The following is a 17,469-nucleotide window of genomic DNA, read 5'->3' as shown; positions in this document are numbered from 1 at the left end:
ATTATTTGTGACCCAGTGAGTAAAGAGGACCCTAGGGACTCAGCAAGGTCAGGATTTCACATAGTATTGTTTGGAACCCAAACCCCAGGAGCTTGAGCTTTAGAAGAAGATGTTTTCATTATAAAGTGATTTTGGAAAATCTTAGTGTGTACCACTAAGTAGGATTAGCATATCGAAGTATGTGTAAAGTCCTCAAGTCAAGAAGCTTATTTAACTTGTTTAAGAAATCCTCCATGATATTTGATCTTTGATCTTAGAACTTTTTTTTTGTTTGTTTTACTCTATTAAACCTTAGCTCAGTCAATTTCAGAAATCAGGAATTCATTTTTATCTTATCATTTGAGGAAGTGGAAGCCCAAAAAAAGTATTTGGCCCACAACCACATTGACTGTTAAGCACAGCCAGGACCAGACCCCAGATCTCTCATTAATCCTAGGCCATTTCTTTCTAAGATACCATACTGGCTTAAAACTTAATTAAATCATGGGGCGCCTGGGTGGCGCAGTCGGTTAAGCGTCCGACTTCAGCCAGGTCACGGTCTTGCGGTCCGTGAGTTTGAGCCCCGCGTCAGGCTCTGGGCTGATGGCTCGGAGCCTGGAGCCTGTTTCCGATTCTGTGTCTCCCTCTCTCTCTGCCCCTCCCCTGTTCGTGCTCTGTCTCTCTCTGTCCCAAAAATAAAAAAAAAACAAAAAACAAAAACAAAACTTAATTAAATCATTGTTTTAGGTACTTATTGGTTATGCTGTAGCAAGTTGATCCACAGCCTAGTAGTTTAAAACAACATTTATTCTCTCACATTTCCTTTGGGTTAGCAAATCAAGAGCAGTTACACTGGTAGTTTTGGCTTAGGGTCTCATTGCGATTGCAGTAATGCTATTTTCCTGGGCTGTAGTCATTTGAAGGCTTGACTGACAGAGGACCATTTTCTTTCAGAAGGCAGAGTCACTGTGATGTTGGCAGGGTACCTCAGTTCTTTACTATGCCTATGTGTCTTCACAATATGGCCCCTGGCTTCTCCCACAGTGAGTGATCTGAGATGGCAAAGAGGAAGCCTGAGGGCCTTTTATGATTAATCTGTAAAGCTCTACTCTGGCACTACTAGTTGTGTTCTGTCTGTTGAAAATAAGTTACTAAGTCCAGCCCACATTCAAGGAGAGCATTCTCCTTTTGAAGGGGAAGAGTATTAAAGAATTTATGGACTTGTTTTATTATTATTTTTTTTAGTGTTTATTTTTGAAAGCAAGAGAGACAAGGGTGTGAATAGGGGAGGGGCAGAGAGGGAGACACAGAATCTGAAGCGGGATCCAGGCCCTGAGCTGTCAACACAGAGCCCAACTCGGGGCTCGAACTCAAAGAACCGCAAGATCATGACCTGAAGAATTTATGGCCTTGTTTTAAACTCACCTCAGTTTTTTTATGATACTTTGAACATTTTTTTTTTTTTTAATTTTTTCAACGTTTTTTATTTATTTTTGGGACAGAGAGAGACAGAGCATGAACGGGGGAGGGGCAGAGAGAGAGGGAGACACAGAATCGGAAACAGGCTCCAGGCTCCGAGCCATCAGCCCAGAGCCTGATGCGGGGCTCGAACTCACAGACCGCGAGATCGTGACCTGGCTGAAGTCGGACGCTTAACCGACTGCGCCACCCAGGCACCCCGAAAATTTTTGTTTTTTAATCTCATATGAAATATGTCGATTGATTCCTTGGTTAATTTTTATAAACAACTTAAAGTACTAAAGTGAATAAAAGCTAGCATCATACACAGTACTCATTGTTGATTTTGTGTGTTTTGGAATTTAATGCCATGTATCTTTTTTTTTTTTTAAGTTTATTTATTTATTTTGAGAGAGAGAGAGAGAGAATGAGTCCCAAGCAGGCTCTGCACTGTCAGCACAGAGCCTGATATGGAGCTCAAACTCATGAACTGTGAGATCATGATCTGAGCTAAAACCCAAGAGCCGGACGCTTAACCGACTGAGCCCCCCAGGCTCCCCATCCTATTTAATTTAAAAGTTTTATTCTTTTCGGGTGCCTAGGTGGCTCAGTTGGTTAAGTGTCTGACTTGCTCAGGTCATGATCTCACAGTTTGTGAGTTAAAGCCCTGTGTTGGGCTCTGTGCTGACAGTTTAGAGCCTGGAGCCTGTTTTAGATTCTGTGTCTCCCCCTGTCTCTGCCCCTCCCCAGCTCATACTCTTTCTCTCTCTCAAAAATAAACATTAAAGGGGCGCCTGGGTGGCTCAGTTGGTTAAGCGGCCGACTTCGGCTCAGGTCATGATCTCGCGGTCCGTGAGTTCGAGCCCCGCGTCAGGCTCTGTGCTGACAGCTCAGAGCCTGGAGCCTGTTTCAGATTCTGTGTCTCCCTCTCTCTCTGACCCTCCCCCGTTCATGCTCTGTCTCTCTCTGTATCAAAAATAAATAAACGTTAAAAAAAATTAAAAATAAATTAAAAAATAAACATTAAAAAAAAAGATATTCACTTGAATGTTAAGTTTATATTAGTTGATAACTAAAACTCCTTGTTAGATAACAAGTATTGTAAAAGGAAGTTAAGTTGATTGTTTTGATTTCAAAGAACTTTGTAAATTAACCCAGTTAATTTTTAAAACCCTAAACAAGTTCTGCTCTCCATTTGAGTTTTACCAGATAAGGCTTTATTAGCCTAACTTAAGTATATAAAGGGATTTACATCTCTGTAGTTGGCATAGCCAGTAGTCATTGTTGGGCAGAAGGCATTATTAAAAGGAAATGCAAATAGCTTATGAAGTAGATATGTCAAGCTTCAGTATGACACAGTGGCAGTTGGACTCATGTGGCTCCTGGAGAGCTGAGGTGTTCACCCATTGTTCTTGCTTTGATAGGGAAACCAACCTTCCTTTTTTCCTTTTTTTTAGTTCAAAAGGAATAAAGCAATAAAGCCTTTTTTTCTGATTCTTTTAACCAGAGGTTTTTTTGTTTTTCCTAAATGTTTACTTATTTTTGAAAGAGAGAGAGCGCACAAACAGGGGAGTAGAAAGAGAGGGAGACACAGAGTGCGAAGCATTCTCCAGGCTCTGAGCTGTCAGTGCAGAGCCTGACTTTGGGCTCAAACCCACAAACCTTGAGATCATGACCTAAACCAAAGTCGGTTGCTCAACCAACTGAGACACCCAGGCATCCCTGTTAACCAGTTTTTAAGGCAGAACCATTTACATTTTAGAATTTGGGGAGGATTTTGGGAGCCCCACCGTAGGAACATGTACCATTCTCCCTGAGAACTATTGACTGTATTTTTAGTGGCCCACTGACCTGGAGTTACTGCCCTTCTTCCAACCTATCACTGCAATTTAATTTGGCCTCAAGGCCTGAGCCTTGAGGCATCTCAGCTGCATCCTGTTGGATGCTCTGTCTTGACACCACATGTTTCTCACTTGCTGAACTAGGATGTATTTTCTGGACTGCTTGGGAGTCTGCTTAACTGGTTCACATAGTGTTGTATTTCTGTTTTCTTTCCCTCCCCTCCCTTCTTCTCCCTTTCCCATTCTATTTTGTTTTTTTTTTCCTGCCATTAGATAACTGAATTTTTAAAATGAAATGTGCCACTCTTAACAAATAGCTAATATATTTTCCTGTTGATCTGTGTGGTTGAATTAACATAAATACAACTGTCTTATTCTAGTTATTTGATGGAAATATTCTTTATTAGTTTCTTTAGATATATCTGAATTTGTATTTTTAATCTTAATTTTTATTAATCCCTTTTTTTCTTATTTAGATTGATGAACAAATTGAAAGTATGTTTAATTCAAAGAAGAGAGTAAAAGATATGGCTGCTCCTGGAACATCTAGTGTTCCTGCTCCAACTGCGGGAAATGCTGAGAAATTAGAAATAGCTAAGAGACTGGCTCTTAGAATCAATGCTCAGAAGAATTTGGGCATTGAGTCTCAGGTATTAAGTAATTTGTTCCGAGTTTTACTGAGTACTTTTTATGTCAGCACCAGTGAACAGATTGTCCTAGACATTGAGTTAGTGGGAATTTAACATTAATCTAAATACAGAATTCTTTAAATATTGCATTTGGATGATTCCTCTAGTATGGTTAACTGAGGTCTTAATGCCTATTTTGAAAGCCCTAACTGAAGCATGTTAGCTGTAGATAGTTTTTCTAAAGTAATATTCCGATTGATCTTACCAAAATGTTACAGAAATAACTCACTTTTTATTTCTTGATCCACTTTTATTGGGTGGGGTGTTGGGCACACAAACAATTCCTTGGAAATATAAATACGTAGTTACATTACTCATAATAACATGAGCTTAAAACTGGAAAATGTGTTAAGTATTTCACATGCCATCTTTCTCTTGGGGGCTTTTTTATTAATTTTTAAAAATTATTACTAATTTTTAATTAAGAGTAAATTTTCATAGTATTCCCAAAGAATAGTCTGTTAATTATAAAACTGTTTTGAAGATTTTGTGGTTTTGGATCAGCAGGGCCCTCTGTCCAGTAGGCTGGATCGGTTCAGGACTGTAGCACCCTGTAAGTTGGGAGGACCAAGCCAGAGGAAGGCTAGTGGACCGACTCAGTGAGGCAGCCAGGATCAAGGCTTACAGCCTCAGGTTTCTGTATTTGTTTTGTTGAGCCAGTGAGTTACCATGAAATGTCTACTACACTGAAGCCTGTACTTCCTCTGAAAACAGGGGTTGTAGCACTTAATCTAATATTCTCTCGAATTGTTACTGCTAATAACTCGTTACTGCTGAAACCAAATAGCTACACATTCTTACTGTTAGAAAAGTGTGAGGTATGAGTCATGTATTACCCACAGAATTCTGTCCGCATTAGACACATAGTAAAATTAAGTTCAAATTAAAAAGATTTAAGTGCAAAATAAAATTAAAAAGTAAGTCAATCACTTACTATAATTTATTGAATTTTGGGTTTGCTATGATGGCAGGAATGAGCTCAGTGGTGGTAGTAGACAAAGATTCTAATTTAGAGGAATATCTTAGGAGCCACAAAATATATAAATGATTTTAGAATATTGTACTATATTTGATATCAACAGTTACATAATTCTCTATGATCCAGTAGAATTTTTAATAAAGAGTTGAATGTTCTTTATTTTTTTTTCATGAAAATAAGGGATATAGATATATTAAACTATTGGTTATAAATATGTGCTGTTAATTGCACATGAGTAGGATTCTGCATTAGAAAGATGCTTCTGGAGACACCTGTGTGGCTCAGTTGGTTAAGTGTCCGGCTCTTGATCTTGGGGTCATGAATTGAAGCCCTGTGTTGGACTCCTTGCTATGTGTAGAGCCTACTTAAAGAAAAAAAGAGAGAGAAAGGAAGGAAGAAAGAAAGGGGGGGAGAGAAGAAGGAAGAAAGAAAAAGAAAAGAAAAAAGAGAACGGGAAAAGGAAAAGAAAGATTAGTTAGTGGCTTTTCAGAGAAAAATTTGTGGTAGGATCCTAGATCTTGTCTCTGCCCTCATTTGAGATTTGACTGTAGGTCTTCTTTTACTGCAGGATGTGATGCAACAGGCCACCAATGCAATTCTCAGAGGCGGCACCATCCTGGCTCCCACTGTGTCTGCAAAAACCATTGCAGAGCAACTTGCTGAAAAGATCAATGCTAAGCTCAATTATGTGCCTTTGGAGAAACAAGAAGAGGAGAGGCAAGATGGTGGACAGAATGAATCTTTTAAAAGATATGAAGAAGAATTAGAGATCAATGACTTCCCACAGGCAAGTAACAGTTTAAACATTGTTCATAAATTGCAGAGTAAAATTTCTTGCTTCTTAAGGAGCAAAAATACCTTGTTTAAAACCCTTGAACGTTTTAATAGCTACTTTACTTTTTTATCTTGATGAGGGAGGGAGACAACAGTAGAAATTTTATTTTTATGAACATATTCTATTTACATTAGGTTCTAAATGAATTGATGTGAAGGAGTTAATTATAATCTTAATATTGACCTTAATATTATTTAGCCAACCTATTCTTTGTCAGTACACCAGGTTTTTATCCTGTTGTGATTTTTCCCCCCACCTTTTCTTTCTTAGACTGCTAGGTGGAAAGTTACCTCTAAGGAAGCTCTGCAGAGAATCAGTGAATATTCTGAAGCCGCAATTACAATCAGAGGAACATATTTCCCCCCTGGCAAAGAACCTAAGGAAGGAGAGCGGAAAATTTACTTGGCAATTGAAAGTATGTATCTTTGGTTCTTGAAATTTCAGTCTTGAGTTAGGTCAGAGTTGATTATAGATGTAAAGGCATGGAGAGAATGTTAGGTCAGTTCTAAAGAAGATAAAAATAAGGAATACCTATAGAAAAAAATAATTTCAGGGCACCTGGGTGGCTCAGTCGGTTAAGCGTCTAGCTCTTGATTTTGGTTGTAATTTCGTGGTTTGTGAGTTCAAGCCCAACATCCAGCTCTGTGCTAACCGTGTGGAGCCTGCTTAGGATTCTCTCTCTCTCCCCCCCTCTTCAGCTTGTTTTCTTTGTCTCTCTCTCTTTCTTTTCTCCCCAAAATAAATTAATAAAAACATTAAAAAAAAACACATAGTTTCATATATCATTTAAGGTCTTTATTTAAAAATTCAGTACATAAAGGGGTGCCTGGGTGGCTTGTTAAGCCTCCGACTTTGGCTCAGCTCGGCTCAGGTCATGATCTCATGGATCATGAGTTTGAGCCCCACATTGGGCTCTGCAATGACAGCATGGAGCCTGCTTCCAATCCTCTGTTTTCCTCTCTCTGCCTCTTCTCTGCTCGTGCACATTCTATCTTTCTCAGAATAAATAAACATTTAAAAACACTAAATACATTACATACAGAAAGGTGACTGATCTGTGTTTGGAACTCTTTCATTTTTGACGATTCAGTCAGATTTGAAAATCACTCTAAAAGAAAACAAATATTTTAAGGACTGCTCTGTTCATACTTCTAATAAAGTAGAACATTCCTGGGCAGAGTTTAGGTTAGAAAGTAAATACATATATTAGTATACTTAATGAATGTTTATTCAAGCAAATGTTTCCTCTGAAATTATGCCTGTAGAAGTTTTTGCATATCTTTAAAAAAATTAGAAGAGGACAGTTAATACCATAACACATAGTATGTAAGTAATGCATTATCTCAGAGCAGTTGGATTTGCTTTTAAACTTTATTTCATACATTCATGAGTGAGTTCAAAACATAGTTTCCATTTTGATTTTTTCCTCTAATGTATTACTCCACTGCATACTAGGACAACTTGTTTCCCTTCATTTATATTTAATCTGAACATCTTTGTGACAGACTTATAAGTATAGACAAGGCAGATCCACTTCATCTATTTAATGAACTAAATATTTGTTGAATACTATTGTTGGAGCTGTGGAGAGGTTTATTCCAGGTGTTGTGTAAGCTGAAAGTCTGTGTACCTTGTGCTTTACATGGCTTTGATGGCTGCAGAGGAGCCGCTCTCCTGCGCAGTGTATAATCTCAGGCACCACCCTGGAACTTTGAGGCATGCATGTCCCTTCTGACAAAGAACCCTTACCTCATCCCACTTCGCCCCTCTGTAGCTCTTTACCTGTTGTTTTTATTCACAGTACTCCTCACATGGTAATTGTAGTATGTTTTTACTTGTTTGTGTCTCCCCTACTAGAGTTCTGTGAATGTAATGACTTTGTCATCTGCTCTATTCTCAGAGCACATGGTAAACACTTAATAAATTTTCTGAGTTATGCATCTGATTAAGCCCTATAGCCACTTGTCTTCATGGTACAAGTATTATTTGACAGGCATATTCTCTATTTGATCTCTTTAAAGCTGTACTGTCTGGGGGCACCTGGGTGGCTCAGTCGGTTAAGCATCTGACTTCGACTCAGGTCATGATCTCATGGTTTGTGGGTTCGGGCCCCGCATCGGGCTCTGTGCTGACAGCTCAGAGCCTGGAGCCTGTTTCAGATTTTGTGTCTCCCTCTCTCTCTGCCCCTCCCCTGTTCACACTCTGTCTCTGTCTCAAAAATAAATAAACATTAAAAAAAAATTAAAAAAAAAAAAAGCTGTACTGTCTGATAGAACTCTCTGTGATGAGTACAGAGTGCTTGAAATGTGGCCAGTGTGACTGAAATTTGTAAATTTTACTTAATTTTTATTAAAAATTTTTAAAGGAATTCATGTTTGATTTTTTTTTTTAATTTAGTTTTTTAGTAATCTCTATGCCCAGCATGAGGCTCAAACTCATGACCCTGAGATCAAGAGTCAAACGCTCTACCTACTGAGCCAGCCAGGTTTATATAAAATGTAAATAGCCACATACATGGCTGGTACCTGCTATAATGGATAACTCAGCTCTCAAGTTTGTTGTTGGAAAGATCAGTGGAAGGTATTTAGATCCACTGAAAGTATATTGTAAATAAGGTTTGTCACTAGTTTGTTCTTGTTATATTTTGCCATTTCTTTGATTTTGTGAAGACTTATAATTTTAGGTAAGTTCTTTACTGAATTTAATGTACAGATGATTTACTTATATATTAGGATTTGATTCTTTCCTGGCCGAAACAAAGAATTCTACAAATGTGACTGAAAGTTAATTAGTGCTGTGCCTGTTTAGTCACTTTCCTTTGAATTGGTGACCTCAGTTGTTTTTGTGTGGCATCTTAGCATAAAGACCACAAGAACAGAAACACATGTGCAGTGTGTATCCCATCTACCCTAAGTAGAAATTGTTTCCTGGCCAGGGGTATGAGATGGGGTCAGAGTAAGTAAAAGCACTGAAAAGTGCTATTGCCACGATTCTGCTGATTTTTTATTTTTATTTTTTTCCTTTAGTAAGGGATTGCCTGGTCCCTCTAAACTTTTGGTTAGTTTCCAAAGTTCTGATACAATTGATTTCAAGTTTTTTCAAGTTTATTCACTTTTTGTGGAAGGACAGGCTTTTGGAGTTCCAGCCTCTGCCATTTTCACTGCTGCACTCTCACTTTTGGACTTTTTTTTTTTTTTTTTTTAATGTTTATTTATTTTTGAGGGCAGGGGAGTGGCAGAGAGAGAAGACAGGATCAGAAGTGGGCTCTGCACTGACAGTAGAAAGCCCGATGTGGAGCTAGAACTCAGGAACGCTGAGATCATGACCTGAGCCGAAGTTGGACACTTTAACCAACTGAGCCACCCAGGTGTCCCTCACTATCGGACTAAAAAAAAATTTTTTTTTTTTTTAGTGTTTGTTTATTTTCGAGAGAGAGAAAGAGTGCAAGTGGGGGAGGAGCAAGAGAGAGGGAAACACAGAATCCTAACCAGGCTCCAGACTCCACACTCCGACCTGTCAGCACAGAGCTTGGCACAGGGCTCCAACCCACGAACCATGAGATCATGACCTGAGCCGAAGTCGGGTGCTTAACCGACTGAGTCACCCAGGCGCCCCTCGGACTTGTTAAAGTTAATGATAAATTGTGGCAAAGGTGAAAAAATTGCATTTTTTTGTTTGTGATTGTGACTTCGATTAAGTCAGGTTTTAGATGGCATCCTTTTATGTATCCTGAAAGACTTTTGGTCTGCCAGTGACTGTGTGTTTGTAAATCATGTGACACTCTTCCTTATTTGTGTAGTAATATGGGGGTGCTGACATCTTTCTGCACTTGGAATTGGAGAGGTCTCCTACCACAGTATTCATTAGGCCATACGGGATGGAGACAAAGTGTCCTCCAGTGGAATCTGATGATAAAATTTTTGGTATACATGGAATTAGCCTTTTATTCTAAGCTTGAATATCATGGGTGTCATTTAAAGCAAAATCAATACTTTTAAATGCCTGCCTTATAAAGAGATAAATCAGACATATGACTCTTTTGAAAAAGGATCCTCTGTGTAATTTTTTTTTAATTAAAAGGTAATTATGTTTGTTTAGCATGATTTATATATCAAGATTCATTTCACATGTAACTTTATCAGAACATACCTTCTCTACTGCCAAGTGAAGTGAGAAGCCCACAGCTTCTTCTTGACTTTTCCATCCACCTAGAATGGTTCTAGGCATTTCCCCCCACTGTCATCTTATACTTAGGAAGTAACATCTAATTTTTATTATCTAACCTAGCTTTTTCTCTGTAAAAAAGATAATCTTATCAAAAATGAATCTTTAGGATTCTAGAGCCATAATGGTGTTAAGAGCTCCATATTAATCATTAAAATGATCCAAAGGTTTGAGATTTTCATAGATGATTAGTTTTTTAAAGGATATTTTAGTTTTTGAAACTCCAGCCAAATCAACTGAACTCTAATAGGATGAAAACAGGTGTTAGAAGGAGCCTAGTGTCATCTGTTTCTAGTTCTGTAATTGGAGGGACCATAATGCCTGGCTCCTTGGGGGCTCTGTGTGGCTCAGCAGTTCCAGGCCTCCCACTAGGCAGTGGGAAGGAGAACAGGAAGGACTTATGTGCCTAGCCATCCTGTATAATTTATAGCCTGTTTTGTGACCCTCTCTTTTTACTAGTGGAGAATCCCTTAAAAGCAGCCAGAGTTGTTTTAGGACCAATGAAAGGAAATGCCTCTTTTCCATGGCAGCTTATAAACATATGTAACCTATTACCTAAAGAAGCTTTGTAAGTCAAAACTTTAAACTGGTCAAAATGGTCAGGCTCTAACAAAAGGAGGGAAATTACTCTTCTTGGATTTAGGTGATAGTGTCATTTTCTTTCTTTTTAAAACAGCATAGACTATCAACAAGCTTCACACTAACCATGTCAAGTAGCATACATTCCTCCTGAATTTCATATTATTGTAATTTTCAGTCTGGCTTCACTCTTGATTCTACCCTTTTGTTCACTTTCATCCACCTCTCTTCTTTTCAAGCACCCACAGCTTTAAAATGTGTGGTTGCTGGGACACCTGGGTGGCTCAGTTGTTAACCTTCCAGCTCTTAACTTCTGCTCAGGTCATGATCTCACCGTTTGTGATTTGAAGCCCCACATCGGGCTCTGCGCTAACAGCATAGCCTGCCTGAGATTGTCCCTCTTTTGCTGCCCTTCCCCTGGTCACACTCTCTCTGTCTCTCAAAAAAAAATAATTGTGGTTGCTGGCTGGTGAAGGTGTAGGATTTAGATTAGATATGTTGCTGTGACTTCACAGCCATACTCCTGGCTCTTTCCTTCGTGTTGTTAACCTGTTTCTTCTTGCTTCTCCTCTTCTTCTTTCTTCTCTTCTCTTCCTCCCCTTCCTTTTCTTCCTCAGCCGCCTGACCTGCTCCCTGTGCTCTCTCTGGGGTCAAAAAGGTCCTTCATGGAACACCTGGGTGGCTCAGTTGGTTAACCATCTGAGTTCGACTCAGGTCATGATCTCATGGTTCATGAGTTTGAGCCCACATTGGGCTCTCTGCTTTCAGCATAAAGCCTGCTTCAGATGTTCTGTCTCCCTCTCTTTCTCTGCCCCCCACAACCTCTCTCCCCAAAATAAATAAACATTTAAAAAAAAAAAAAAAGATCATTGCCATGTAATAAGGGAACTGTTTCCTCATTTGGTTTTCTTTTTTCTTTTTTAACGTTGATTTTGAAAGAGAGTGCGTGTGTGCACACATGTGAGCAGGGAAGGGGCACAGAGGAAGAGAGAATCCCAAGCAGATTCCACATTCGCAGTGGAGCCCGATGCAGAGCCTGACGTGGGGCTTGATCCCTCCACCGTGAGATCACAACCTGAGCCCATATCAAGGGTTGGACGCTTAACCGATGGCATCCAGGCGCCCCAGAAAACTGTTTTTCTTACATAGAATGATAAATATATAGTCCTCTACATTGCAACCCTAGTTCTCCTTATATTCTTTAATATTTCACTCCTAGTTCTTAATTTCTCGTCTATTTCTTTGGTCCAGCTCTTTTTTTTTTATTAAAAATGTTTTTAATGTTTATTTTTGAGAAAGGGAGTGCTAGCAGGGAAGGGACAGAGAGAGGGGGAGACACAGAATCCAAAACAGGCTCCAGGCTCCAAACTGTCAGCATGGAGTCCGCTGTGGGGCTTGAACTCACAAACCGTGAGATCATGACCTGAGCCTAAGTCAGATGCTTAACCCACTGAGCCACCAAGGTGCCCCTGGCCCAGCTCTTTGATTTTTATCGTTGTGCACTGTGCTACCTACCTAGATTTACTTGCTCCCTGGCATTGTCCCTTGGCTGCAGATCCCTTAATACTACCTTTGATGGCTCTCTCGTCTCTGTCTCTCCTTTACTTCTCATCCATATTTCCACTGGCCTTATTGACACTTGCAACAAGATGTCACATGAGCACCTCCCCTACAGCAATCATCAAAATTGAGTTTCATCCAGTCACTGCTGATAATACCTGTTTTTCCTTGAATTCAGTATCTTGTTTACTATTTCGTACTTTATTTGCTCCTTAACTCTTAACCACTTGACTCTGCTTAGAGAAGTGAGGGAAAGGTTTTTGTAAGGAGTGATATTTAGAAGCCATTCTGATGAGAGTATTTCCGACCTTCTTGTTCTGTTGTACTGTCTCTACAAGTTTGTTTTTCTAATAGTCTACAAGTTCATGAAGAGCATGAATGAGTTCTTTATATAATGTATCTCTCACGCTATATCATACGTGTCAGTTGTTTAATATTTCTTGAATTGAAGTAACTATATAAATGAGTGTTTCCAGATTGCCTCATCCTCTTGGCTATGTTGCTGTGTTTTTTTACACTCTTTTCCAATTGTACTGTACTTCTTACTCTTCAGTAATTAAGCATGCCTTTCTTAATCTATATCATTGCCCATGTGATTCCCTTTGCAAAATAATCCATGTCATCACTTTCCTTCAATGTGGCCAGTCCTCCGCCAAGGAATATAATAAGTGCCCGTTAAGTGTTTGTTAAATAAATAAACCATGGAGATTTTGTTTCTCTGACTTTAAAAAAAAACTTTTTTTTTTTTAACGTTTATTCATTTTTGAGAGACAGAGACAGAGCATGAGCGGAGAAGGGGTAGAGAGAGGGAAACACAGAATCTGAAGCAGGCTCCAGGCTCTGAGCTGTCAGCACAGAGCCCAGCATGGGGCTCGAACTCATGAACTGTGAGATCATGACCTGAGCTGAAGTTGGACGCTCAACAGACTGAGCCACCCAGGCACCCCTCTGACTTTAAAAAAAAAAAAAAAAGTTTGTCTCTTTTGGACAAACTGCTAATCATCTTTTCTTTGCCCTTTTTATTTTTATTTATTTATTATTTAAAAAAAATTTAAAAAAAAAATTTTTTTTTTTCAACGTTTTTTTATTTATTTTTGGGACAGAGAGAGACAGAGCATGAACGGGGGAGGGGCAGAGAGAGAGGGAGACACAGAATCGGAAACAGGCTCCAGGCTCTGAGCCATCAGCCCAGAGCCTGACGCGGGGCTCGAACTCACGGACCGCGAGATCGTGACCTGGCTGAAGTCGGACGCTTAACCGACTGCGCCACCCAGGCGCCCCTAAAAAAATTTTTTTTGGTGTTTATTTATTTTTGAAGAAGAGAGAGACAGAGCGTGAGGAGGGAGGGGCAGAGAAAGAGGGAGACACAGAATCCGAAGCCAGCTCCAGGCTCTGAGCTGTCAGCACAGAGCCTGACACGGGGCTCAAACCTGTAAACCATGAGATCATGACCTGAGCCGAAGTCGGAGGCTTAACCGACTGAGCCACCAGGCGCCCCTTCTCTGCTCTTTTTAATCATAGCAAGAACTCTTAACACTACCTGCAATGTGATCCCAGTGGTTACATTTGAAACTCTAAAAGTGATCTGAATAATAAGCAGCCATTGTATAAATTGGATGACCTTCCCCCAGGTATTGAAAGACTATCTTGGCAAGCAGTACAATGTTTCTGAAAGTCACTTAACAGTATTTCCTACTGGATCTCCATGACATGGATAAACATCTAGTGTAATTCTAGTAACATGAATAATGTTTTCCACTTATTACCAGGTGCCAATGAACTGGCTGTGCAGAAAGCAAAGGCAGAAATCACCAGACTTATAAAAGAAGAACTGATCCGGCTGGTGAGTGAAAACCTCAAGGACTTGTTCAAATAAACATTTTATTGAACTATTATATGAATACAGAAAAAAAAAGCACACAAATTGTAAACCTAAAGTTTGATGAATTTTCACAAAGGAAGCATATTGATATGATCACTATCCAGATCAAGAAACACAGTACAATTCCAACATTCCAGAAGCTCCCTGCATGCTCCTCCTGTCACTATCCCTCTCCCCCAAACATAACAGTATTCTGACTTTCACCATGATAGATTAGTTGCGCCTATATTTGAACTCTATATAAGTGGGATCAACTGCTGTGTACATTTTTGTATTTAATTTCTTTCCACTCATCATTACTTTGAGGAAATCCATGTTGTTGCATGTAGCAGTAATTCATTCCCTTTCATGGCTATGTGGTATTTAATTTGTGAATATACCCACAATTTATATATTGGACTTTGAGGTTATTTACTTTTTTGTTGTTAGGGATAACTTCTGTGAACATTCTTTCATGTCTCTTTTGTACATAGTAGTATAGACTTTTCTCTTGGGTATATAACTTGGAGTAGAATTGCTGATTATAGTGTTGTGTAGTTTAGCTTTAAGTGTTGCTAAATAATTTTCCAAAGTAGTTATGCCTTGTAAAAGGCATCCTTTTATGGACCACCTTCCCAAAGGAGGCAAACACATCCCTGTGTTGTAGTGCCAGTTGAAGCTTATAAACTCCCTATAACGTGTACATTGGGCAAGGGCCCTTTGACAGGAAACTTTATCCTTTTTCTATGAATGTGTTTTTGAGAGCTTTTCTAAAATGCCCCTTACGGAACTTTCTTTAGGGGAATAAAAAGTTTAAAGAGGAGAAGATACATAAAACAAGAGGAAAGAAGGAAAACAACCTTTAAATCATATGCTTTTAAGACTATTTTACCAAGGAGTGATAGAAAAAGAACCTTGATGCCACCACCATTAAGTTGGTTCAAAACAGTTGTCAAAGAGCAGTGAACACAGACAAATGATTATTTGAAGAGTTATTTTCTTCCTCAGTATAAGAATATTAATAATTTCTGTTCTAAATATCTGATAATTTTGTAAGTTTGTGAAGGAAATTTTTTTGACCTGTTTTTCTTTTTTTTTATCCTTTGCTCCTTCTGACCCTGTATCTTTTGTTTTTTTTTGTAGCAAAATTCATACCAACCAACAAATAAAGGAAGATACAAAGTCTTATAAAATGTTTCGAAAAAACTTTTTACCTGTGCTGGTCTGTGATACATGTGGCAGTTGTCTGCAGTTTACAATGTATTGTAAATTAAGATTTTTAAAATTCTGTCTTGCTGATTTTTTTAAATACATGAAACCAGTATTTGCTAAAGAAATCTTCTTTCAGTAAGTACCACCAGAATTATCAAACTATATTTAAAGCAGGCCTGTTTTCAGAGTATGATGCCCTTTAATGTAAAGTTTAAACACCAATATTTTAAATGTCTGGATAAAAGTCCAGAAGTTTAAAAAAATGGAAATATTTGGACTTTCTATCAACGGTAATAAAGTACACAAGTCACTAGGGACCTACTCACCATATCCTTTTGAAATGAAATTGTGATCTCCTCAGAAAAGGTAAAATTCTCTGATATTTTGTCCCCCCCCCCCACCCCCCCTTGAGCTTAAATCTTACTTGATTCATTGGAACAGTATGAACTGGATTTAAGAATGTTACAATAGAATTTTTACAAAATGTTTCAGAGTTTTTGTTTCAGTTTTTATCATAGTAAATGGTCAATAGTTGGACTGCTTTTCAGTTTTGTAAAATTAAAGATTTGTAGTATAAGAGTTTTTTGCATTTCTTTACACTGCAAAGAGTTTTAGTATTTATCACTTTTAAGTTCTCCTCACAGCTTCTAGTTCTATGACTAGCTACTAACTCTTTTTTAATCTTCCTTAAAAGAAAGTGATTTGTAGCCTATAAATATTGTTTCCTTTTCCCCCCGAAAGTGTTTGTTTATACATTTGTACATATAAACATGCTACTAATTTTAATCCAGATTTTCTTCAAGGTTGTTGAAAAGGTTGTGAATTTTCTTCCTTAAAAATTTTCAAGCATGATGGTACCTGTGTTATAGACTTAGATTTAAGCATCTCTCAGTGAAAAATAGTTCGCAAGAAGTCATAAATTATATTTTTGACCCCTCATATATTTCCTGAACATTCTAATTTAAATTGTTATAATTGGAGTACACAATATTCTTTTCAAGACTCCTGGTATATTAGAACTTTGTATTGTTGTCACTTCTTGAAAAAAAAAAAATCCAGGAATTAAATAGATAGCTATATTTCTTAAACGAAGAGACAGCGAAGTTTCTGAATATTCTTAGAGTTTTTAAAAAAGAAAAAAAAGCATACTAAAACCAATCATTTTTAATAGTATGTTAACTGTTAAAATGAGAAGAAGTATCAATCATTATTTCTTCAATATAAAGTTTTTTCTTACTGAAAAATTAACATAGATATAACTGGGAAATATTCTTGGGTCCCTTGCATATCTACCTTTCTTTCTTAGAAGAAGAAAACAGACAAAACACATGTAACAAGAGAATCAAATAAACCATTTACTCTAAAATGCAGGCATCTTGGGCTCCTTTTTTCCCCTCAGTTTATTTATTTGCTTATTTTGATTACCTAGTGTTAGTGTGTTTCTTTTGATAGAATATGTGGCATTCTCACATTGGTGACAATTGGTGCTCCCTTCAGGCTGCTGGATCACTTTGAGATTCAGAGTTTTACATCGTTGTAGCATTACTACCTTTATGTTTGTATATCTAGTTGTAACAAACCACTGATAGTATATTGTCCTAAAGCGAAACCTATTTCTCTGTTATTACAGTTTTAGTGTCACACTGACTCTTTGATTTTTAAAATTTGAATGATGTATAGACTAATTTGTTTTTTTAATTGCAATATCAATATTTGCTCATGTTTTCTAAATTCCTTATAAAATAAAGTTAATTCAACTTGCACTTTCCTAAAATTATCTCTGCTGAGATGTTTTATGCTGTTTTTCTAATTTTGTTTACATTGGTAGGCATGTGAGAGAAGTATTATACTCTCTGTACCTAGCAACTCACTACCCAAAATACACAGTTCTATCCAAAAATATCTTTCTGAAGAAGTCTTTTACTCTTAGATTGTGTTTGTATTTGGCATAAGACACATAGGGTATAGGTGAAATGATAGTTCATGTCGCAGTTGGCATTTTGCCACAGTGACACTCGCTTTTACCAAATGAGAGTATGGAATGAAACAATGATGGTTAAGTTCTCTCCAAGTCTGTCTAGACAGCTTATTGTTCGATATAGCCTGTCTTACCAGCCTTGTTGGTGTACAAATGGTGTTCATCTGGCAGTCACAGTGCGCCGGAGACTGCAATCCTTCTTTAGAGGCAGGCAGCCCCTACATGTGAGGAGATTTTGTTTGAGCAGGACCAGCTTTTGAGTACCTGGGACTTA

At 38.2% G+C, this 17,469-nt stretch overlaps 1 protein-coding gene across 2 annotated transcripts in view; it reads left to right on the top strand.

Annotated features, from left to right (window-relative positions):
- The window catches only part of DDX46 (DEAD-box helicase 46), a 72,300-nt gene extending 55,306 nt beyond the window's left edge, over nt 1-16,994 (top strand). Inside the window, exons 19-23 of one of the 2 annotated variants that reach the window (XM_058736177.1) lie at nt 3,755-3,928; nt 5,515-5,733; nt 6,052-6,196; nt 13,914-13,987; nt 15,149-16,994. In XM_058736177.1, the coding sequence (XP_058592160.1) occupies nt 3,755-3,928; nt 5,515-5,733; nt 6,052-6,196; nt 13,914-13,987; nt 15,149-15,196 (660 nt within the window). In that variant the 3' untranslated portion in view covers nt 15,197-16,994. Of the gene's footprint in view, nt 1-3,754; nt 3,932-5,514; nt 5,734-6,051; nt 6,197-13,913; nt 13,988-15,148 lie in introns of both variants that reach the window. The other variant, XM_058736173.1, reaches the window with a different exon arrangement.
- The last annotated feature ends 475 nt before the right edge of the window (nt 16,995-17,469 follow it).

Source organism: Neofelis nebulosa, chromosome 1, assembly GCF_028018385.1.
Source record: "Neofelis nebulosa isolate mNeoNeb1 chromosome 1, mNeoNeb1.pri, whole genome shotgun sequence".
In the NCBI taxonomy this organism is placed as follows: domain Eukaryota; kingdom Metazoa; phylum Chordata; class Mammalia; order Carnivora; family Felidae; genus Neofelis; species Neofelis nebulosa.
The sequence above is the reverse complement of the archived record's forward strand: the minus strand, read 5'-3'. Positions and strand labels throughout refer to the sequence as shown.